At 42.0% G+C, this 24,266-nt stretch overlaps 2 protein-coding genes and 2 long non-coding RNA genes across 8 annotated transcripts; 2 read left to right on the plus strand and 2 right to left on the minus strand.

Annotated features, from left to right (window-relative positions):
- Nucleotides 1-1,979: 1,979 nt before the first annotated feature.
- LOC125558935 lies at nucleotides 1,980-5,141 on the plus strand. The gene is made up of 2 exons (XR_007306179.1): nucleotides 1,980-3,582; nucleotides 4,471-5,141. It is a non-coding gene; the product is annotated as an uncharacterized LOC125558935 (long non-coding RNA).
- Nucleotides 4,743-10,423, minus strand: LOC5519475 (phospholipase A2 group XV). The gene is made up of 5 exons (XM_001639390.3): nucleotides 10,283-10,423; nucleotides 8,225-8,378; nucleotides 7,462-7,679; nucleotides 6,439-6,785; nucleotides 4,743-6,016 (listed from the first exon to the last, which is right to left on the minus strand). The coding sequence occupies exons 1-5, from the start codon at nucleotides 10,374-10,376 to the stop codon at nucleotides 5,612-5,614; spliced, it is 1,218 nt and encodes a 405-aa protein (XP_001639440.2). The 5' UTR covers nucleotides 10,377-10,423; the 3' UTR covers nucleotides 4,743-5,611.
- A 53-nt stretch (nucleotides 10,424-10,476) lies between these two features.
- LOC5519476 (DNA repair-scaffolding protein) lies at nucleotides 10,477-22,678 on the plus strand. 5 transcript variants are annotated; one of them, XM_032364407.2, is made up of 26 exons: nucleotides 10,477-10,677; nucleotides 10,781-10,829; nucleotides 11,287-11,345; nucleotides 11,430-11,518; nucleotides 11,898-11,987; nucleotides 12,357-12,384; nucleotides 12,498-12,656; nucleotides 13,124-13,186; nucleotides 13,283-13,497; nucleotides 14,303-14,403; nucleotides 14,791-14,998; nucleotides 15,337-15,446; nucleotides 15,774-15,826; nucleotides 16,393-16,619; nucleotides 17,048-17,119; nucleotides 17,451-17,537; nucleotides 17,978-18,055; nucleotides 18,257-18,350; nucleotides 18,493-18,589; nucleotides 19,768-20,094; nucleotides 20,527-20,597; nucleotides 21,148-21,265; nucleotides 21,342-21,429; nucleotides 21,530-21,644; nucleotides 22,123-22,179; nucleotides 22,512-22,678. In XM_032364407.2, exons 1-26 carry the CDS (start codon nucleotides 10,648-10,650, stop codon nucleotides 22,620-22,622), a joined length of 2,796 nt encoding a protein of 931 aa, XP_032220298.1. In that variant the 5' UTR covers nucleotides 10,477-10,647; the 3' UTR covers nucleotides 22,623-22,678. The 5 variants fall into 5 exon arrangements, with proteins under 5 accessions (XP_032220298.1, XP_032220300.1, XP_032220302.1 ...); XM_032364409.2 differs by lacking the exon at nucleotides 11,898-11,987 and having other exon boundaries at nucleotides 10,478-10,677; XM_032364411.2 differs by lacking the exons at nucleotides 10,477-10,677; nucleotides 11,898-11,987 and having other exon boundaries at nucleotides 12,605-12,656.
- LOC125558936 lies at nucleotides 17,888-22,512 on the minus strand. The gene is made up of 2 exons (XR_007306180.1): nucleotides 21,974-22,512; nucleotides 17,888-20,082 (listed from the first exon to the last, which is right to left on the minus strand). It is a non-coding gene; the product is annotated as an uncharacterized LOC125558936 (long non-coding RNA).
- Nucleotides 22,679-24,266: the final 1,588 nt, after the last annotated feature.

Consider the following 24,266-nt stretch of genomic DNA (forward strand, 5'->3'; position numbering starts at 1 on the left):
AGTGGTGGTGACCAAGGGAGGAGTGGTGGTGACCAGGGGAGGAGTGGTGGTGACCAGGAGAGGAGTGGTGGTGACCAGGGAAGGAGTGGTGGTGACCAGGAGAGGAGTGGTGGTGACCAGGAGAGGAGTGATGGTGACCATGGGGGGAGTGGTGGTGACAGGGGAGGAGTGGTGGTAACCAGGGGAGGAGTGGTGGTGACCAGGGGAGGAGTGGTGGTGACCAGGAGAGGAGTGGTGGTGACCAGGGGAGGAGTGGTGGTGACCAGGAGAGGAGTGGTGGTGACCAGGGGAGGGGTATTGATGATCAGGGGAGGAGTGGTGGTGACCATGGGGAAGTGGTGGTGACCAGGGGAGGAGTGGTGGTGACCAGGGGAGGAGTGGTGGTGACCAGGGGAGGAAAGGTGATGACCAAGGGAGGAGTGGTGGTGACCAGGGGAGGACTGATGGTGGTGAACAGGGAAGGAGTGGTGGTGACCAGGGGAGGAGTGGTGGTGACCAGGGGAGGAGTGGTGGTGACCAGGGGAGGAGTGATGGTGACCAGGGGAGGAGTGGACGTGACCAGGAGAGGAGTGGTGGTGACAAGGGAAGGAGTGGTGGTGACCAAGGGAGGAGCGGTGATGACCAAGGGAGGAGTGATGGTGACCAGGAGAAGAGTGGCAGTGTCTAGGGGAGGAGTGGTGGTGACCAGGAGAGGAGTGGTGGTGACCAGGGGAGGAGTGGTGGTGACCAGGGGGAAGTGGTGGTGACCAAAGGAGGAGTGGTGGTGACCAGGGGGGAGTGGTGGTGACCAAGGGAGGACTGGTGGTGACCAAGGGAGGAGTGGTGGTGACCACGGGGGAGTGGTGGTGACCAGGAGAGGAGTGGTGGTGACCAAGGGAGGAGTGGTGGTGACCAAGGGAGGAGTGGTGGTGACCAGGGGAGAAGTGGTGGTGACCAAGGGAGGAGTGGTGGTGACCAAGGGAGGAGTGGTGGTGACCAAGGGAGGAGCGGTGGTGACCAGGAGAGGAGAGGTGGTGACCAGTGGAGGAGTGGTGGTGACCAGGAGAGGAGAGGTGGTGACCAGGGGAGGAGTGGTGGTGACCAGGAGAGGAGAGGTGGTGACCAGGGGAGGAGTGGTGGTGACCAGGGAAGGAGTGATGGTGACCAGGGGAGGAGTGGTGGTGACCAGGGGAGGAGTGATGGTGACCAGGGAAGGAGTGATGGTGACCAGGGGAGGAGTGGTGGTGACCAGGGGAAGAGTGGTAGTGTCTAGGGGAGGAGTGGTGGTGACCAGGAGAGGAGTGGTGGTGACCAGGGGAGGATTGGTGGTGACCAGGGGGAAGTGGTGGTGACCAAGGGAGGAGTGGTGGTGACCAGGGGAGGAGTGATGTTGACCAGGGGAGGAGTGGTGGTGACCAAGGGAGGAGTGGTGGTGACAACAGTAGTGTGGTGGTGACCAGGGAAGGAGTGGTGGTGACCAGGGAAGGAGTGGTGGTGACCAGGGGAGGAGTGGTGGTGACCAGGGAAGGAGTGGTGGTGACCAGGGAAGGAGTGGTGGTGAACAGGGGAGGAGTGGTGGTGACCAGGGGAGGAGTGGTGGTGACCAAGGGAGGAGCGGTGATGACCAAGGGAGGAGTGATGGTGACCAGGGGAAGAGTGGTAGTGTCTAGGGGAGGAGTGTTGGTGACCAGGAGAGGAGTGGTTGTGACCAGGGAAGGAGTGGTGGTGACCAGCAGAGGAGTGGTGGTGACCAGGGGAGGAGTGGTGGTGACCAGGGGAGGAGTGGTGGTGACCAGGGGAGGAGTGGTGGTGACCAGGAGAGGAGTGGTGGTGACCAGGGAAGGAGTGGTGGTGACCAGGAGAGGAGTGATGGTGACCATGGGGTGAGTGGTGGTGACAGGGGAGGAGTGGTGGTAACCAGGGGAGGAGTGGTGGTGACCAGGGGAGGAGTGGTGGTGACCAGGAGAGGAGTGGTGGTGACCAGGGGAGGAGTGGTGGTGACCAGGAGAGGAGTGGTGGTGACCAGGGGGGAGTGGTGGGGACCAGGGGAGGGGTATTGATGATCAGGGGAGGAGTGGTGGTGACCAGGGGAAGAGTTGTACGCGCCTGCTCCGATCCCTGACTACTCCTCTGCTTAGGAAGAAATCATCATAAGTCCCCGTCTTTGAATGTTCGTCCGATAACATTATATAGGGCGTCGGGAGATTTAGATTCACGATGATAGCAAAAGTACGCCGCCTAGAGTACTCTCGATTGTGTGCGCACGAATTTTTAACGACGTAGTAGGGGGTTGTCACATGATTCATTGCGCCTTGCCTTGCGCGCGCGTGACGTCATGTCCGCTGTCGACGTAGTAATGCAAATTAATTAGTTAGTTTTGTGTTTTTGTAAAGGCTAAAAAGTTTTGCTTTGATTAAGTGTTTCCATTGAAGACAAGAGGAATCTATCACGAGTCAAGCAGAATGACACTTCAAGAGACAGTATCTAATATCGAATCTCTTATATCGCCTTTTGAGGTTATTTTCTTAATACCCTCAAAAGACGGTATTAGAGATTACACAGCTAAACAATCGCTGTGTGAAGATGCAGTAAGGATCAAAATGTCATACGAAGATGCACCGACTGCTTGGCGGCCCATTCAAACCATCGTGGAAGCTCTTTTCCCAGGCACTGTAGCACCACACCGCTGTATATCGGCCATCGCCTCCTCGATCACCAGTGACTTGACGATTCTCGAAGAAAAAAGGGGGAGGGGGCACAGCCACGCCCCTACTTGTCATTTCCTTATAATTTTGGAAAATATTAGGGGGGGCACGTGCCCCCAGTGTCTCACGCTCTGCTACGGCCCTGCCACTAAGGTACAACGTAACTTCCCCTGGATCCGCCACTGTGTAGATTTTCCTGTAGGAACTGACTGTCAATCCACATCATTTTTCAGCTCTTGGTGTATCAATAACGCGCGCTCTTTAAATACATCTACAGTCGGATTATCAAAGTTCAGTGGGCAAGGATTTCTTTTCAAGGTAGTACCCCTGATGCATTGCGCCAGAGCATGTTATCAACGGCCGCACGATTTGATGGCGCGCAGATGATCATAGTTATGAAGGCGGTAGAGCAAGATACATATCGCGGGTAAAGGGGTTAACGTAGGCAACGTAGCGTCGTGTTGAGGACGGCATGTATTGCGCGCGTGTTCAGAGCCATTGCGAGCGCTCGTGACGTCATGGCCGCTGGTGACGTAATAATGCAAATTAGAATAAAAAAACAAAGAGACCCAAGCTAGCTTGAAAGCTACAGATCTGCGATGATCTGGATAATTGTAAACGCACTTTTCGGGACTTTGTTGGGTATTTTGCATCATGAACGTTTTGGTAAATACAATATCTTTAATTATTGAAGATATTATATTTACCAAAACGTTTAGCGGCAGAGTCGCGCAATGGTGAGTTGAAGATCTTTGTTATTTTACATTCAAATTACATTGCGCTTTCTCGAATGCGTTCTTTTTTGGGATAGCTTGTAGCGATTTTTTAAACATATTTTGTTATTTATTTTTCAGTAATTCTTGGAATTACAGCTTTTACAGAGCCAAGCTCCTTCCCGGTAAGTGTTGAAATGCCGTATTATTCTAAAATGATTTTTTTTAATGAGCAACACATGACTTTAATTGTAGGATTAAATGATTTTTAATCCTGGTCAAATCTGGTTGCAAGCCATAAAGCCGCATTGTCACCAGTTTACTTCCGGTCGAGTACGTAACAATATCCGATTTTTTTTTAACGGAAAACGCGAAAATTATTTCAAAATATTGAAAGCAGTGTGTTTAATGGAAGTTTCTTTGAGGATCTGATTGATAATTAAGAGCGGATGGCCTGTTTAATATCTCGTATTTTAATAGATTCTTTTGTCTTTTTACGGTTGAGGTTTCCGTCGGACCTCCGGAAGTAAACTGGTGACAATGCGGCTTAAGCTAACGGGAAAAGGACGCAGGGGCAGTTCCCCAATAGATGCGGGAATATTTTTAAAGGACATTTATGGAGCTCGTTGTCTGCTTCGCTACTTTGTATTTATATTTTTACTTATTTGTATCTTTTGAGGAGGAGTAGGGGGTAGGTTAGTTGTAGAAACACTAGGTGGTCCGCGTAGGCGTTGTGGAAACAGGAATAAACCAACGTAAAGATTTGATTTATACTTGTTCGTCTAACTCAAAAATAAGATAGAACTTGATATAAACCTGTTCATATAACTTTCATAACACCGTCAGGAATTAGCTGGAACTCTGATATCAACCTGCTCATCTACCTTTTCATATACCTGTTCACATATATATGGCTTTTAACTTGTTTATTTTTTTATCTACTGGCTAAAGTAATAAATAATATTTTCGTTTAATTCTTGTCTTTTGTTTTTACACTTTTGTGCTAATATGAGAAAGGCTTGGAGATACTAGAAGTTGGACACGGAAATTCTCACCCTTATGTTGCGTTTTAGGATTCATGTACAGACCAATAAGTAGCCTGTGATAGCAGACCCCTCTAGCCGCTCGCGAAGCCATGAGCTATACGTGGATTTTAGCAGTCTGAATCCGCAAGACCACTAAAGAGTTAACCATGCTTTGACTAAGATAAAGTTCGGCAATTCATTCTCAAGTAAATCAGCATTTGTTAGATTTGAAAGCACCACTGTTTTCATTGCAGCTATATTGGGACCTTTGGTGCGATGGAAGGTGTAATCACAAACCAAATTAGGGAAATCAGTCGACATTTTAATGATAATTTCTCAGTTTATTCCATCAACTAAATTAATATTTACAAAATAATACTTTTATGGGTTTCAAAGTCATTGATCCGAATTGTGTAAAAGAATGTTTCTGTAGGCTAAAAACCCTATGCAAATCAGACACTAAATCCAATCCATTCTACGATAAAAAATATATCAACCAATAAACGAAATTTTTTTAGAAAGAAATTAAAAGAGTTTTAAATATTCAAAACAAAATTTTAGCGCAAGTTGGATCAATGGACTTTAATTAACAGAATTTTCATCTAAAGCGCACATCACACAACGATGTTGAGATAATAACTATACACTTAAACATTTTGGCCACATAAAATGATGACTGCTTATCAAGCACTTTATAAAAAGAATGTCAATTATAAAAAGAGTTAATATATTTTATAAATACAATCTTATTTAGTACCGTATCATATAATAACTATACACTAAAACATTTTGGCAACATAAAATGATGACTAGTTTTATAGCACTTGACAAAAAATGTCAACTAAAAAAGAGTTAGTATATTATAAAAATACAATCTTATTCAGTACCCTACTTTGACAAGATCACAAAGCTTATGAAATACACCAACATAAAAAAAAGAAACTCATCTTGACGCCGCCCTAGTTCCCGAAACACCCTCCACCGTTCCCCTTGGACGAAGGGAAGACGCCTTGCGAGATTCGAGGGGTGCAGACTCTGCTATTTGAGGACAAATAAAAAAATTCCCAAAAATACACGCACTAGACTCGCGGCAAAAAAGAAGCATGCTAGAGGAACTGAATGAATGTGAGGGAACGGGAAAAATATTCCAACTAAAAAATCATCGATCATAAAAGAGGACGCCATGGACTCAAGGCAACCCCTCTACCAATCCCTTAATAAAATCCGTCACCCGTTTGTCCCCAATAATCGCCATGTGTTCGGCCTTGGGGAACTGTCTCGTCACTACTGGTCGCTTCTGAGTCTTCTCATACTGGAAACATCCCTCTAGACTCTTCCTATTAACCGTCCCGTCCCCGTCACCGAAGTTTGTCTTGGGGTACGTGTCCGGGAATTGTCCCTCCTTGAACTCGAATGTCCGAGGGGTGGGCACGCCGGTCCCGTACAAGCAGTACAGGGTTACGTTCGGCGGGTGGTCCGACCAGACAGGGGGGACTAGCCCTTTGATGGTTTTACCGAGGGGGAAGTTCAGGTCGTCCAGGAATTCTTCGAAGTTGGAAAGGGAGTAGTTTTTCTTGGGTGTAAAAATGACTGGCTGAAATTAATAGAGAATTAGTTTTCTGTTATTAGGTTATTATGGTATACTTTAACTAATACAGCAATTGTTTTTTTTTCTTTTTTTTTGGGGGGGGGGGGCGGGAGTAAGCCTTCGATAATACATATTTGGCTTAAACAGTTTTTCCCCTTCTGCAGCACTTTAAACAATTTGGGTATTGAGCTGTTTTCGTTTCTGAGATACAGGCGCTAGAGAATAGTGCGTCTTCAATTCAGTCACGATTTTGTGTCATTGCACGTCACTTGCAGGACGACTCCAGTTCCTTGACATTTCATCATATTCAAGCAGAAATGTTACCCCCAACGAGCAAACTCAATTTTACAAGAGTTCCCCAACCCCTTAATTAAAAATAAACAATACACACGAATACAGTAAGGAAAACACTAACTAACAAAACTTACCTCCTTCACATCCCAGAATTTCTCACTCGGTAAAAGAAACGTAGTTGATTCGTACGTCCGCAGTCCAACCCTCATTTTCAACGGGTTCAGAATAAAGTCAGGAAAACCAAGATTTGTCCCAGAGGAGATGATCCGGAATAGCTTAGCTGCTCCACCCCAGGCCCCACCTATGGTGACCCAGGCATGGAGGTACTTGTCCTTCCATTCCTGGTGTATTCTGTCTAGGAAATACTTGGTGTAAGGCACGCCAAGGCTGTGTGAGACCACGAGGACGGGTTCTCCACCCCCTTCCATGAACATCTGCTCTACGAGTGCTTGAAAGTAGGCGTAGAACTCCCCTGCAGAGTCTAAGAGAAGGAGACCAGGGATTGACGTTAGGATTCAATGGAAAAAGGAAAGGTGACTCATTCATCGCTCTATGACGCCAGGAAGCCTGGTGACGCCACAAATCATGCAAGAGCCAAAGACAATAGGAAGATAGCAACCTGCACTAGGCTAAGTTTAAACGTCGTATTATCCATGAGCCGTATTCAATGCAAATGCATGCAAATAAATATGAAACAAACGACTTGATTCATACGACGTTTGAACTAAATATGACTTTTTGAGTGACAAAATAATGCCATCAAGCCATAAAATTGTGAGAGCACAGTGTCTATTGGTTTTTTCCAGGATGTGACTGATAGCTTAGAGCAGATGGCTTGATAGAGCTGATTTAAAAACATTATTTTGTCTTTTTTTTTGTTGAGGTTTCCGTAGGCCAACTCAGGGTTTAAAATACTTTTTTTTTAAATCTGCTAGATTTTGCCAGCCTTGTGGATCTGCCGACAGACGGATGCTATTTTGAACCCTGCACCTGGAAGTAAACTTGTGTAGTTTGAGGGGAGCTTAATAGTGAGGGGGCCTATTTCAATTATTGGCTCTTAGTGTAGCTTATTAGAAAGGAAGTCTTAATAAATTTTTCACAGTAGCCCTTAAAATTGTACCTTTTGCTAATAATGTTTAAAACTTTCGATAGCTTACCAGGTGCATATCTGAAGTCAAAAGGAGCAGCTCTCAGGTTTTTATCCTTGGTGTAACCTATCGAGACCAATGCGTCAATCAGCGGTGCAAAGTACTCCCCAGGGTGGTCTATGGTGGGGTCCAGATAAGCGACGCTGGATGTCTTGCCAAAATCTGGCACCCGGATCTGTACTCCCGGTGGGCTGGTCATCCGCTTATGTTTCTCATCATACACAAGTCTAGGGGAAAAAGAAACATATCAGAGACATCATGCTGCATTCAAACAGCATAGAGTTAAAATGATGTCACTCACAAGTAATAACAAATTATTTACAAAGTATCTCGTTCCAGAAAGCTACTGGTACTAGATAAGGAACAAATACTTAGAGAAGCCAAGGAGTACCCCCGTATAAAAAAAAACACAACACAACACAACCAAGTGGAAATTCAATAAAGTACGAGTGTATCATTTAAAATATAAAAGATCAAAAAGCTAATAAGGACATCAAAGAAAAAGGTTTCTTGAAGTTGTAGTTTCTATTTTATTGAACAAGCCTAATTGCTTTGGTCATAGGAACAGAAATATTAGGGGGGTCATAAGTTGTCATCTGGCCTGTGCAAATGAGCACAATAAGAAATTCATTATACAGAGTTTAGAGTAAATAAAAGTGTTTTGCTGTTTTAGAGCAAGCGTACAGGGATGTACCCTATGTACAGCCTGCTATTTAAGCAATGAGATCGTATGCGTAGAACTGTAGCGGGATAACATAAAACAGCTTATTACCTCATATTATCACTCCAGCAGTCAATAACCTCAGGGAGCAGCTCCTCCAGGCTGAGCCATATGTGGAACCAGTCATTTATTCTCTTGCAAACATAATGAGGGGCTGTTGTCTTGTTTAATTTGGCATCAAGACGACTGCCACCATCTCCTGGAACTATTTGAGAAGTATTCAAAAGTAAAAACAAGGATTCTGTAAGCTTTGGATAATGGAAGAGAAAGTTCACAAATCAGTGGAAAGTTTCATGAAAAAGTCAGCACAAGCAGCAACATATTACAACGTAGCTGCCACACATGCTGGCTTGGTTGCTCTTAGGAATGAGAGGTATTAGTAAAGAACCTTCAAGTGCAAAGCCAAACAGCTGGTGCTGTTTGTAGGGTGCAGTGAAGTGTTGCACAAGCAGATTTTCCTGTGTAAAAAGGACTGAATAAGAAGTCGTGAGGTGCTGCAAAGGTGTTGCGAACACAACAAGCACCGCCAAAAAATAGATGCTGTGTTATCGCATTTGACGTGGGGGAAATTCACCTTGAAAAACCACGCGGGAAAACATTCAAGCACTAGCAAAAACACTCAAATTCTATTGAAAGGTTATTTTAAAGATTATATTTGCGGTAGTTAATACTGAACAACTTGTATTTCCGATTGAACTATCACATTTACGACTGATTTACATTAATAAAGCAACCTTTTTAAACACCACAGGTATCTGGAGTATGATAAAAAAAACACCATTTCAGCCTCACTCCAATGTCAGATTTGGCTAAAATTTTGTACACGAAGAGAAGCAGTACACCTTACTTTCGTACCAGTTTTGGAAACATCAACAGTAATGTATTAAAATACAAAACCCAAAAAGTGACAAAAATACAATCAGCACCAAAACCACTCAATACCTTTTAAAATTTGCCAAACGAAGTAAAACATTTGTATCCGGCCGGCCAAGACCCCATCAACATACGAGACCCCCTCCCCCCCCCCCCCCACGGTCTAATGTTGAGATTTCAAGTGGGCCATGCTAGAGAGGGGACATCCTGCTATTGGACCAACATTGGACCAGGGGGGAGGAGTGATTATATCAAGGACAGAGGGGGTGTCTTGTAATGCTTTTTGGTATTCTAATCGGTCCAAAAATAGGTGTAGAGGTACATTATCAAGAGTTTTGGCGCAGATTGTAGCGTCTATTTGCTAGCCCCTCCTTACTCTTTGTTTTGTCAGCTCTTTTTTGTTGTTGTGTAATTTTACTAGGGTGAAAGAAGTCTCCACATAAATAAATAAAATAAAAATTCCTTTGCATTGTAAACTTTTCGCATGGGACCTCCTTTTTTTTCTTATTTTTAAACATTTGGAATTTTATTTCCATCAAGTTTCGTAATAACGTTTCTGTTAAAAATAATCAGAGATTGTTAAGTCATGGACCGGAGGTAAACTGGTGACATGCTGCTTTCACAGGGCTTCATTTTCACTGTTTCTATTTTCACACAAAACATTAATGTGTTTTTTTTTTCAGAGTGGACAAGCATAATATCAAGTTACCGTTTCCGTCTCGTGACTAAACTGTTTCGAATATTTGTTTATACTTCAATATCGCTTTCGAGGTTTAGCAATTAACGAGTTTCGAAACGTGGCATTGATGTGATTAAAATTAAAATAAGTGCGAGCTCATTGCAAGATAAATTGAACGGAAAGTAATCTTCAAATTTGATTTTATTCAAGAGTTTTTAAAAAAGGAAATATTTCTAAAAACACCAAAACATCACCTCGTGGACAAGGGGAAACCCCTTGTAACTTTGGAATATGACGTCGAAGCACGTATAAAAAAAAAACAAAAAAATAGTAGAATAATCAATTTGTAAATTGCAAAAGAAGCAGTTTGTAGAAGATGATTTTTCATGGGTAGATCAGAATATGAAAAATCAAGTAGGAAAATTCGTATGAAACACTATATGACCACAGTGAAATCTCATGTTTTCCCCCACGACAACAATTGAGGCCGAAGACAAACTTATTTATGAAAGAATCGCGAAAAATTTAGAGAGTGGTTAGGACAAATTCCTACTTACCTAACAAGATGGGTGGTTTGCAATAGGTCTTCGATACCAAACTCGCTAAAAGCAGGTAAGATAGTGTGAATAGTATGGATGTTTTGAGGAGCATGGCCTTTAGAGATACACACGAACAACAACAGAATCCTCACATGGCGCGGGATGCGGGGGAATGGGCCTATACACGCCCACGGACACTAGTCAGCGGATTGAAGGTGCGTGTGGTGTTCTGGGTAATATTCAAGATGGCGGGAGATTTGAGAGAGTACTCTCTAAATATTTACACAGAAATCATGGGCTTTGCTGAGGAAATCGATAAAAAGGCTTCAAAAGAACCAAACCAATGACTGTTTCATAAAAAACAACTATCTTTTTTTGACAAAATGTCTTGGGAAAAGTTCAGCGAATTCAAGGTCCGTAGCTTTGACAATTTTAATCCATTTCTGCACGATTTTCTCCGGTTTTTGTGTGCGCTTGGCGATTACTGTTTGAGAAGTATTCTGATCTTTTTTACAGAGCTTTGCGAAAAGCCAAGCTGGCTCCTCTAGAAAAAGACAAAAGCAAGGTAAAACTAATAACAACTTCATTAAGTAAATTATAATAAGTAAGTTAGTAAGTTATAAAGATGCCATTTAGTGTATAACTCTATTTGTACTCAATAACTTTTAATCAATCTATATTTTATGACAACACACATAAATGGTGTAAGGGTCAATTAAAGCCGCATTATCACCAGTTCACTTCCGGAGGTCCGACGGAAACCTCGACCGTTAAAAGACAAAAGAATCTATTAGAATCCGAGATATTTACATGCAATCCGCTCTAAATTATCAATCACATCCTCGAAGAAACTTGCAATAGACAAACCGCTTTCAATATTTTGAAATATTTTTCGCGTTTTCCGTTAAAAATCATCGGAGATTGTGTTACGTAATCGACCGGAAGTAAACTGGTGACAATGCGGCTTTAAGAATAAGCAAAAATACCTGGGGCTTCTAATCTTTTAAATTTGTTTGTTATAGGAGCACAGCAGTCTGGTATCAAAAGGAGGAAAACTAGCAATGATCACAGAACAGCTCCGGTAAGTACTGTATGATACAAAGAATATTGAAGAGTATTGTCATCCATTATTTGGTTCCCGTAATTTAACATTTATCCCTCAAAGCACAACATCTACGAGACAAGCATTGATACCTTTTCATCAGAAGAAGAAGGAAGTGCTGAAATAAATGCAATGGAACAAAATAAAGAAAGGTATATCATAAAACCCTTTAAATACACTTATAACACATTCTTGCATTTGGTTAGATGTATATTCTATATAAGACCATGTAATATTGTGTTTGAGTCTTCCCTTATTTCAATTTTGCTGATAGAATGTCAGTAGAGCGAGTTTGAAGCCCGCCACAAATTGTGTTTCTTACTGTATATAAATATAGGAAAGGCTGGGACTTCTTCGAGGCCAGATAAAACTCGCAAAAATCAACCAGCTGCCAATCCAGCACAAAAACACTTTGAAAACATACCTTAGCTTTTAATTGAACCGAGTCTCATGTCACCTATTTGGGAATTTCACTCATATTTTTTTCCACTTTTTACCGCTGACTGTCGAATTCACCATCTGTGGCGGCAGATCGTGTGCACTTTCTGACCAAGGGGCTCTAGGAACAAGGCACTGCTTGGAAATACAAACTTCGAGGAGTCGTTGGGACGAAAACGCTGAGTGAGTGTCTACTTGGCGCGACAACGGCTGCGCCAAGTAAGTAGATACTCACTCGGCGCGGCTGTTGTTGTGCCAATGACTCCTTGAAGTTTGAATTAAAATTTTATGTTTCACGATAAAGTATTTTTTTCACTAACATATAAATTCCCCCATACATTTCTTAATTAACCACTGACAGTAGCCTTGGGCTGCCTGTGGCTTATGGGTCGACAAAATATACGATAGAGCATAGTTGATACACTCAATCTCCTGGAAATTATTGCTCTTTAAAATTTTATAAACTGAGGTAATAGCTGTATGAAAATTTGACGCAGGGTAGATGATAATAACTGATTGCCTATTCTAACAGAGCGATTATTCTTTTGCCAGAATGTTTGCTGTCATTGCAACAAAAAAGGTATTGTATAGTTTTAAATAAAATACACACACTTGAGCTATTTATAAGCATTTTTTTGTTCATTTTGCTTCTTAGTGCTGACAATATAGTCTTGTGGTCATAACTTATTATAGAACGCAAGCTGTGATACGCATAAATCAAAGGATGATGGTTTCCAGCTACTGGTAGATATTGCAAGTTATGACTCAGACAACAACAATACACCACTTTCTGCCGGCAGCCCTTCGGCTCCAATTATCAAGAAGAATACAGCTATCCCTGTAGAGGATAAGGTGTGTCTGCTAACTGCTCTGGTAACAATGCACAGTTTGTACCAACAGCCTTTGTTCAGTTGCTGCATAACTTCTGTCAAGTATTTTTCATTGCTTCTCATTTATGTCTAATGATGCATTCACCTAGCACCAATGTTCAGAATAAATGTGTCTGTGAAGTCATTATAAGCTATACTTGCCCCCCTCACAAAACAAATAACTCATCGTACTCATTTTCGACCCCCATCATCATCTTCATCAGTACCCCATTATCGCCCCCCATCATCATCCCCATCATTACCCCACATATCCCCCATCATCATCTCCCCATCATCATCCTTCCCATCAGTACCCCCGTCATCACCCCCATCATCATCATCCCCATCATCATCATCCCCATCAGTACCCCCATCATCACCCCCATCATCGCCCCCATCATCGTCTTCATCATCACTCCCTGAATATGTTATGTTATTCTCTCAACTCAGGCAGGAATTGATGAGTTTGACTCTGATAGCGAGGAATCTAGAGTACAATCACATGGTGATAAGGTTTTAACATCACTTATTTTTATACTGATAATTTTGTTGAATTCCTTTTCTGGATTGTTCTTCCTACTTAATTCTTTTTTTTTTCTTTTCTCCTAGACTTCATCTGAGGAATTTATTCTCAGCACCCCTCATTACTCCCCTACGCCTCCCTCTAAGAATATGGAAGCTGGCCCAAGCACACCACGTACAGGAAGTGAATGGCTTAAACATGTACAGCCCCTCACCTCCCCCCTAAGTCAGAGTGTCGTCCTGTCTCCTGATGGAAAAGGTCTTCTTGATTCTGCCAAGAAATCCAAAAAGAAGTTCATAAGGTAAGGAAATTGTCCAAATCTGTAGTAATACCCCAGATTTGTAAAAAGCAAAACAAAAAAGTTTATTGTGAAGTATAAAGTTTAATTGTGAAGATTTGTGTTCCTTTGTTTATAATTACTCCAGATTTGTTAAAAGCAAACAGGTTTTATTGTGAAGAATTGTGTTCCTTTGTTTATAAATACTCCAGATTTGTTAAAAGCAAACAGGTTTTATTGTGAAGAATTGTGTTCCTTTGTTTATAAATACTCCAGATTTGTTAAAAGCAAACAGGTTTTATTGTGAAGAATTGTGTTCCTTTGTTTATAAATACTCCAGATTTGTTAAAAGCAAACAGGTTTTATTGTGAAGAATTGTGTTCCTTTGTTTATAAATACTCCAGATTTGTTAAAAGCAAACAGGTTTTATTGTGAAGAATTGTGTTCCTTTGTTTATAAATACTCCAGATTTGTTAAAAGCAAACAGGTTTTATTGTGAAGAATTGTGTTCCTTTGTTTATAAATACTCCAGATTTGTTAAAAGCAGAATGAATTTGTGTGTGTGAAGATTCTTGTTCTTTTGGTAACAGGTCCTTAGTTGAACCATTAGAAGGTTGGGCCAGTTAGGTGGAGAATTTCCATATTTCTGTTACCATCCCTCTCCCCCATCACAAGTCAAGCCACACCACATCGACCAGGGCTTACCTCTCACCATACCAACAATTTCATCCCAATCTACTTTATCTTTCCTCTCACCCATGCAACAAGAACAGACACCTTACAATACCATTATCAATTGGATGTCAACATGTTTTCCCCCTTGGTTCAGGTCGGGGTTAGCTGAACGCCTTCAGCGGATCATCAACAGAGAAAAGTCAGATAGGACATTTTGGCAACACAAGCTTTCTGATCAGAAAATGGGAGCACAAGGTAAGGTGTGCGCTTTAAGGGTTCCCCATTTTGAGTCAAAATTTATTCTGTAGTCAGTAAAAATCTTCTTTACATTTAGCAGCGCATACCCCCTTCTGTCTATGTTTCCGACTATGTTTCTGCAATCAACCAATCACTCAACTCATCAATCAAGCAGGAGTTTCAATAGAAAGTGGCTACAGGTGATAAACTGCCAGCTGCTCCAACGCCAGAAACTTCCCAACTACAGCCTGCTACCCTCAAAAGTTATTGAAACCCCTGGAGATACCCTCTTAGGCTTTACTTCATGCTTTGAGTCCCCCAGCCGCCTACTCACCAACTTCATTCTGCTACCTCAAAAGTTATTGAAACCCCTGATCAAGTGAATAGTTGTTTGTCTTGGCATAGCTCCAGTCAAGCCAGCAGATACCCTTGCCGCGCAGGTCCTATCGCATGCGAAGCAGTACTCCCTACACCTGACAAGATGCTGTATTCTGAGTGAAGATGGAAGCTCATGTCTGCAGCCCACTCAGCTTGTGGATGTCGTCTTTAATTCTGAGACATTTCAGCAGCTCCGGCTTGGGCTCGGTGTTGTTGTCAGGATCCACCCTCCATGGTAAATACTTAAAGAGTCACAGTCAGCCGCCATTTTGAATATGTTTTCCATTTTCTCATTAGGGGAAACTTTTGATATTTTTTATTGAATTATGTACGTATGAAATGTTTGTTTTTACAGTCACCTCTTGTATTTAAAAACACCCTTTTATTACGCTTACCTCATTATTACGGACAGAAGTACATACCAAACTACTTCTTACTGAATTACAAAATTTGGCTACCTCTATTAAATGACCAATTCACCTAGTCCCAGCCACCTTTCGTGGATCCAAGGTCGACTGCTTGATATAGGTACCAATGCATTTCCATTTCTTTCAATGCTTCCTTATCTCCCAGGCAGAGGCTCGAGGTTCAAGAGTCCCCATATCCTATCCTGCTTTGCACCTACCGATGTGAGCGCATTCATAATGTGTCACCTTTAATGGCTGATCTAACATTATTACCAGGTACAAGCGAAAATCCCTAACAGGCCAGAGTTTCCTACATAAGCATAGAAACACCTGTAAACCAGCTTACCATTTCACACACAGATACTAGAACTAAACAACTAAGAGTCAACTGTATATTATTATAACACGTTAGTGTGACATTACCCAAAATAGACATGCTTGGCTAGTTTCTTGTTTTGTGTGATAGAATCGTGTATAGGAAGATTTATCAACAAACGTCTTACCTTTTGTCATCAAGGTCATATAACAGTAGATCTGTGTGTAAAAGCTGAATGTTTCAGAGGTAGTTCTGAGAAAGCCCCCTTTCTATTTCTGACCTTCCAGAAGCTCAGTTGCCTTGCTTACCACATGGCACTTCAAGCCCCTCATCACACAAGGTAAAGGCCTTATTACGTTTGTTAAACAGGCCAGGAATGCTCAAAGATGCATGGCTTTTTTTTCTGAGACCCTACAAGGAAGTGACAATACTAAGCAGAAGTAGAAGCAGGAGTCCTGACCTGTATCGCCAAGCTTTATGGAACTTACCCAACATTCATTCCCTTACCTTGCCTTTTCACCGCACCCCGCCTCACTCATTCCTGAGCATACTACACCAAGCCTCATTCTAACTATCCCTCTTACGTCACCCCACTTCGCCAAACCAAACCAAATCTTAACCTTTCCTCACCAAACCTCACTAATTTTTACCATTCCCAATTTTACCTCGCCTGACCTTATCTAACTTTACCAAAGCTCACCAAATCTCTTACCTTACCTTACTTAACTCCACCTTACCTTTCAACTCTCTTTGCCAAATCTCATCAAACCTCACCTTTCCAAACCTATCACCTCCTTACCTCAGATCTCCCCCACCTAAATTCTAAAGTATAATATGCCAATTGTTTGCTTGTATCTATTATTTTCTTTAATAATACCATTTGTTAACCAATCATATTTTTAAAAGGAGTTTCAGCCAGCAAAACTCTTATTTGGGCAAGAAGATTGCAACCCTGATAAAGAGGATGGAGCAACCGTGACCCCCCGGGTCCGTGGCGAAGAGAGGCCGCTAAGCATCATGGAAGGGATTGAGTTGCGAGGGGGCTGCAGTGGGGGCTTCATCAGTTTCGAGGCTGTGGTTCAGAGAGTGTACAGAAAGCGTGTCCGAATCGCGCGAAACAAGTTACCTGTCAGGTATGCCGTGCATTTGAACCATGACTTAAAGAAGGTCAATTATACCGCCATTTAACGCTTCCTCTCAATGGCGAGTCACACAAAGCATCCATTTCCAACTACTAATCCAAGCAAATAACCAAGATATTTCAGTTATTATTTATTAAAATGATTTATTATTATTATGATTTATTATTATTATTATTATTATTATTATTATTATTATTATTATTATTATTATTATTATTATTATTATTATTATTATTATTATTATTATTATTATTATTATTATTACTATAACTATTTCTATTACTATTACTATTACTATTACTATTATTATTATTATTATTATTATTATTATTATTATTATTATTATTATTATTATTATTATTATTATTATTATTGTTGTTGTTGTTATTTATTTATTTATTTATTCTTTGGTACTTTAGTCCTGGTCAAGCATCTCTTAGAAAGAGTCTGATAACATGTGCACGAAGTGGCGAAGACAGAGAAGAAATCAGGTAAGGTTATTAGGCTTGTCGCCTCTGTACCGGCAAATACCGGCCGAATTCTAAACATTAAACGTTGTATTTAAAGGGCTCTGTCATCTGCCATTGTGTCACCCTAGCAACTCTAGGACAACAAAAAGTCTATTTTCTTACCTTCTTCTGCCACGATAGACCGTGGGACTATCTTTTTTTACCAGGTGGTAAAATAAAATAAAATTTATTTTGGTTAATTCAACCACATAAATAATATTTTCACATGCGGATTGTGAATTCTTTAATTGCTTCTCCATCGTTTTCTACCGTCGCCGTCCTCGTATAGTAACGTCACTTTTCTCTTCATTAGGCCCGTCCTCCTTGTTCAGGATCATAAAGGGACGTTTTGTGAGATTCAGCTTTCTTCAGACTGGTCAGAGCTGAAGAACAATGACTGGTGAGTTGTTTTTTTCCAAGAACCGGGACAAACAGTGCAAAGAGCGCCAGCATTTCTAGGAAAACGCAGCATTTCTAGGAAGACACAGCATTTCTAGGCCCTGTGATGATTTACAGCGATGCAGATCAGTTGCTAACTGAGAGAGATAAGGCAAGAAATCCTGGAAGGTTTTAAAAATATGAGGTGTTGCACAAGCATATTTAAAGAAAGTTAAAAAGGGAAGGGTGCCTTATCCCAGAAAACCATTTTGGGAGGAGCCGCGCAGTAGTCGCCAACCCCTGCTGACTCGTGGTTATGATTGCATCGCTATGGGTGCTGGAAAGAAAGAATGACTGACATTTTTTTCTTTCTGAACCATTAGTTTAGTAACTAACTTAGGCATGAAACAATAATCAAATACCGTCTTGTATGGTTGAACAAGTTTGTCTTGTTGATTTTAGGTCTGGTGTTCTGGCAAGCGAGGGAAAACTGTTCAAATTCTCTGACCTTAAAATATTACAAAGAATAAATCGTGCAAGGTAAATTCTGCTAAAGATAATTGTTTGTTTTTTTGTTGCTAGAAGATCGCATTATTCCGACCGCAAAGTGGTTTCCTTGTAGGTTTGTTTCCATATTATCACACACGATCGCAACAAATGGGATCCGACGTTAGTTGGAATGGGGTTGAGTGGAGAGGTGATGCCAGAAATCGGGCTTTTTTTATTTTGTTGCTTTTCAAGATCACCTGGTCTGTTTTCCTTGATTGACTCTCTGTGGAAAGACGAGGACGGGAGGCGGACGGGGGAATGGGACAGCCTGCCTCTGAGCTCGGAGGTATGTGTATTTAAAATAGACACCCTTCAATGAAAGGTTTGATATTCTGTAAGTGTGACGTCATGATAAGCCCGCCTTAGGCCCCTCTCTGAGGGGACAATGCCTTTGGCATTTGTAATTCTCGCCGCCTTTTTTTTTTCAGGATAACCCTTCTGGTAAACTTCCCTTGCCTCCACCGTGCTGTTGCTATGTGCTAGCCGTACAGGCCTGCAGTCGGACGGTCAGCAGTTCTTTTGGTGGTAGGTGGCTTCACCTCGTTACTCTAGGGCTGGCCCTGTTGTCAAGTTTATAGCCATTTTAGGTGACCCGCTCCAAAACGCACTCGTTTCTGATCAAAGTACAACCACTTATGACCGTTTCTGATCCAAGTACATCCACTTATGGCCGTTTCTGATCCAAGTACATCCACTTATGTACATCCACTTATGGCCGCTTCTGATCGAAGTACAGCCACTTATGACCGTTCCTGATCCATGTACGACAAGTACAACCACTTATGTCCGTTTCTGACCGAATTACAACCACTTATGTCCGTTTCTGATGAAAGTACGACCACTTATGTCCGTTTCTGATCCAAGTACAACCACTTATGTCCGTTTCTGATCCAAGTACAACCACTTATGTCCGTTTCTGATCAAAGTACGACCACTTATGTCCGTTTCTGATCCAAGTACGTCCACTTATGTCCGTTTCTGATCCAAGTACGTCCACTTATGTCCGTTTCTGATCAAAGTACGACCACTTATGTCCGTTTCTGACCCAAGTACGACCACTTATGTCCGTTTCTGATCCAAGTACAACCACTTATGTCCGTTTCTGATCCATGTACAACCACTTATGTCTGTTTCTGATCTAAGTACGACCACCACTTATGTCCGTTTCTGATCCATGTACAACCACTTATGTCCGTTTCTGATCCAAGTACGTCCACTTATGACCGTTTCTGATCCAAGTACGTCCACTTATGTCCGTTTCTGATCCAAGTACGACCACTTATGTCCGTTTCTGATCCAAGTACGTCCACTTATGTCCGTTTCTGATCCAAGTACGACCACTTATGTCCGTTTCTGATCCAAGTACGTCCACTTATGTCCGTTTCTGATCCATGTACAACCACTTATGACCGTTTTGCGTACGTAAGCGAAACGGAAGCGCAACATAAGTGAGAATCGGTCAAACACAAGCGCAAGAGCATCGAGAGAGAGAATCGGGAAATTACGTGCGCTGTGCTCAAGTCCAAGTGAGAACCCTCGTTCTGCATTAGATGCAGTGAAATTAAACCTTCGTTTTTTAAAATAAAGTTAACGCTCTTATTTTTGTCTTTCTACTGTTATCAGTTAAGGCGTGCGTGACACCAAAAGCGGTTGCTAAGCAGACTAACTGTAACCTGGGTGTTGATGCTTTTATAATCTTCTAGACGAAGGCAGCATGTATAAGCCCCCGTTGCTAAGCAACCTCTCGGGCCTTCCCCCTAAGGATGCAACCGACGCTCGTGTGTCTACCTGGTGCCGAGTCCTGTGCATGAGGCGCTCACAGCGCGGTGAGACCCAGTCGAGTTGGACCGGTGCCAAGCTTACCGTCACTGACGCTTCTCTGCACCGCGCTGTCTGTCGGGAGTCACGTGAGAGATACGTCACTGTGGATCTGCGCCATTCATGTGCTTTGTTGAAGACTGTACGGGAAGCGGCGGGCAAAATGGGAACTCTGCTTTTCTTGAAAGATCTCGTCGTTGCTGTTGAGAAAGGTAATGAGACCATGATTTTAGATTCAAGGGATGGATATCTTATAGAAGCACGATACGGAGAGATGACCCAATTTGCTCTTTGTTTGTTTGTTTTTTTTTTTATTCGCGATGCACACGACCTTGTGATGAGTTTTAAAAAGTTTTTTTTTCTGACGGACAGTTGGCATTTACACTTTTTAATTCAAAAGGTTTCACTCTTTATGGAATATTTATAATGTCTTATTTTTTTTGACAATTGGAGAAGACTTAATTGGCCTTATATGTTCAATTATTTGTTTTTACCCTAATAGCTTCACTAATATGTGTCAATTGTTTGTAAGGTAAAGCAAGTATCTACACTAATAGCTACACTAATATTTGTTCAATTGTTTGTAAGGTAAAACAAGTATCTACGCTGATAGCTACACTAATATGTGTTTAATTGTTTGTAAGGTGAAACAAGTATCTACGCTGATAGCTTCTCTGATGTCAAGAAGGCTTCTCCAGGAGCTGACGTTAATATGGTAAGTCTCTTGCGTGTTGGCTCTCGGGATTTAATTTAGATTATCTAGCTCTGTGCGAATTTTTAATTGGATTACCATAAAGGGCACATAAGTTGGGATCATTCTCATTTGCTTTATTAACGGAAATGGTACTGAAGAGGGTGATGGTGATGGGGTTTGATTATGGTGGTAATAAAGATGGCTATTGTGAGGGTGACGCTGACGGTGGTGGCGATGTCATGGTCGTAGTGGTGATGATGGTTGTGGTGGTGGTGATAATGGTGGTGGTGGTGGTAGTGGTGGTGGTAGTGGTGATGATGGTTGTGGTGGTGGTGATAATGGTGGTGGTGGTGATAATGGTGGTGGTGGTGGTAGTGGTGATGGTGGTGGAGATGATGGCGATGAGAATGAGCAGGATGATGATGGAAGTGTTGATACTGATTATGGTGGTGTTGATGGTAGTGTTGATACTGATGATGATTGTGTTGATGGTAGTCCTGATTAAGGTGATGATGATGGTTATCGTAGTAATGAGAAATTTGATGGTTAAACACAATTTATCCGCTCGTAGGCCGACTCGGTACCACTCCCCCCTGACGTTTACAAGGACCTGATGTCTATACCACTCATGGACTCCATCCCGCCTTTATCGCAAGCGTCTTCTGTAGGGTCGCTCTGCCGAGTTGAAGGTGAGCCGTCAATCACTTATCAAATCCATTTAGTGATCCCTTAGCGCACATGCCTATTTACCGTATTTGTTTTCAGGTATTGTTCTCGGGGTTGACGAGGAGACCGCGTGCTGCTGGCTTGAGTGTGCAGACTGTGGGTCAGCGGATTTGGTGGAAAGAACAGGGTAGGGATATTATCCGTTTCTTGTATGATTGCCTATTCTGACCCGTTTTTGATTGGCTAATAACACGAAAGTTCGTAATATGATTGGTGCATCTCGACAGGCTGCCATATTATTGCGCCGAGTGTCAAATCAACGTGCAGTCACCGCTGACCAAAACGAACCTTGAGGTCTACTTGGAGTGCGAGCCCTTGCGTGAATCGCGCGTGCGCATCAAGGTAAAAGTACCGCTGACCATAACAAATCGAATGATCTAGAAATTTAAATTGCGCTAAGAGATCACGTGACTCTTTTGATGGCAAACTACCGCGCGCTCAGGCTTTTAGCAGGCAAAATAACCGCAACATAACCGCAACAAAAAGCAACTTATTCAGTCCTTAGAAAAAAATACTAGATATTGTTTTTCAGAAATGGTTTAGTTCCTCGTTCTCTGGTATGACGGGCTCAGTCATTTCTGTGATTGTTTTGAATTTGCCACCAAAAAAGGTCACGTGATCTCTTAGCGCAAGCCCCCTATTACAACATATTGGAGTAACGCATTCCTCACCTTATTAGTAACTCATGCTTAGGTTGAAATACATCGTCATATAAAGCGATTCCTTCATGAAAATGTATTAGCCTAGGCGTAACCTCAAGGAATGTCCTCTTTCGGCCAGATGTTGGTTGTATTTTTGTACTTTTACGTCTTCTTTTCAGCTTCTTCAGACCACTGTCGCGAAACTCCTTCCTGTCTCTTACCAGGATAGCGAGCAGGTGAAACGTACTTTACGTCGGACCTTTTTTACACCTACGTAAATGAACCAGCCCTTTTCTGTGTATGTAGGAACCCATCCAGCTCAGTCTTCCCACGGATTTTTTTTTTCGAAAGGATGTTTAGGTGAAGGATGATTAGCCTTAATCTGGAACAAATTGTGTTTTTTGTAAACAAAAACGAACTCTATCCCTGATATAGCTGTCGCAACAGACCACAGTAGAAATTCAAAGTCTTTCTTCCAATACCTCTTTTTGCCTTCGATAATTGGCACTTATATGTTCGTAGTATCTCTTCCTGTTTAACTCTGAATGTTTTGTTTTCTTCCTTAAAGGGGTACGATATCGAACGTGTCCTGGGAAAGCGACTGGGGCCACTGTACTGCAATGTCGAACATACCGCGGGCCCAAACACGACTTTACAGGAGGTTCATATGGATATTTAGAAAACGTTCGACATAAAAATTTGTAAAAATACAAAATAAACATTTGCTTACTGCGATAATTGGTCCAGTCCGCTTTTTTGCCTAACCACGCGATACTTAAGATTTGCGTTAAAAGACCATTTTTAGTGCGATGCACGCTACCGTGGCCACCAAATACAAGATTAACCATGCGACGCGCGCTACCGTGGCCACTAGTACAAGGTTTACCATGCGATGCACGCTACCGTGGCCACCAAATAAAAGATTAACCATGCGATGCACGCTACCGTGGCCACATGCTCGAGGATCCAGCGTACTTTGCTGGCACTCCCAAAGGTCACTACCCCAGAGGAGCCTGTATTTTTATACTGTAAGAAAGCTAGCAGTCAGAATGAGAATACAAACATATCGGGCGTTGAACATGATGTCGATGAAGAAAGAAAAGGTTGTTTACGTTATATCCCTTTTATATACCGAAATTATCTAGTAAGTACGCAGCTGCTTTGTCTCCTATTATCTTTGTTCTACAAAGGAGTTCTTTTGTCTCTATTCTTCTCGTTCTTTGTGTCGAGGTGCGGATATTGTTCATTTGCCCAATCAAATTGCAGCTTGTAAGAGCTGCGTACTGACCCAAATTATCACGTTTTTGTAATTTACCCATACATTGAAATTCACTCACTTTGACAGAGCATGGGTTTCCTTCCATACAGACAGGTAATGACATTTTGTCAAATGGATTAAAAACTCAGAATAGTGAATTGTGATATTTTCCCGTGAGAATTGTGATAAGTGTTTCCCGTGAGAGAAAAGACCCTTGAGATTGAGATAAACTTGAGAAACACTGCGAGCTAGGAAGCCTTACCCAAGAGAAATTGTTTACACTTAATTGATAGACACCCCCCCCCCCCAAACACTTAAAATCCTGGCTATGCACCTGTTTAGGGAAGTTCTAGCAGCTAATATTACTAGTCCTAATGCAACTTTTGTTTAAACTCTCCTAAGTGTCACAGTGAACTGAATTTAGCGTAGGAGGCTTGGATGTGATGCATAAAAACTGCCATTTCTCGTTGAGTGGCCTCAAATTGGTATGCCAAGACCAACACTCATGAGCTTTCTCTTGCATGTGTATCAGGCGAGTACACAGGAGGGTGCAGAGAATACATGGCCCCAAAAAATGGGTAATTTCTTGTTATTAAATGCTATCCTTTTTCAATATTCCTATACCTATAACTGCACATCCCCCCTTAGCCAATCCTGGGTACATGCCTGTATATCATGCTTACAACCATTTCCACATAAAAAAGACAACAATGTAAAAATATAGAAGGTAACCCTTTTACTAGAATTCTGCAATACTGTCAATTTAACCAAAAAGTGGAATTCCACAGCACTATAGCAGGGGATGGCGGGACATGTAACCCCCTCCCCCTTCAATAATTTTGAAAGCCATATAATTTCAGCCTGTAAATAAAGACAATGGCATACCCCCAATATTCATGACTGCACTGGATATACACCTATTTCAAAAAAAGTGCAAATGGCGAATGGCAAATAGTAAATGGCAGATCTAAGCCCGAACGGTGCTTCTGGGTACTAATCATTCGTAAAATTAAAGGTGTTAAATAAAGTCTAGCAATGTCAGAGACAGATGATCTTTAATTGTTA

This window comes from Nematostella vectensis, chromosome 13 (genome assembly GCF_932526225.1).
Source record: "Nematostella vectensis chromosome 13, jaNemVect1.1, whole genome shotgun sequence".
Classification (NCBI taxonomy): Eukaryota; Metazoa; Cnidaria; class Anthozoa; order Actiniaria; family Edwardsiidae; genus Nematostella; species Nematostella vectensis.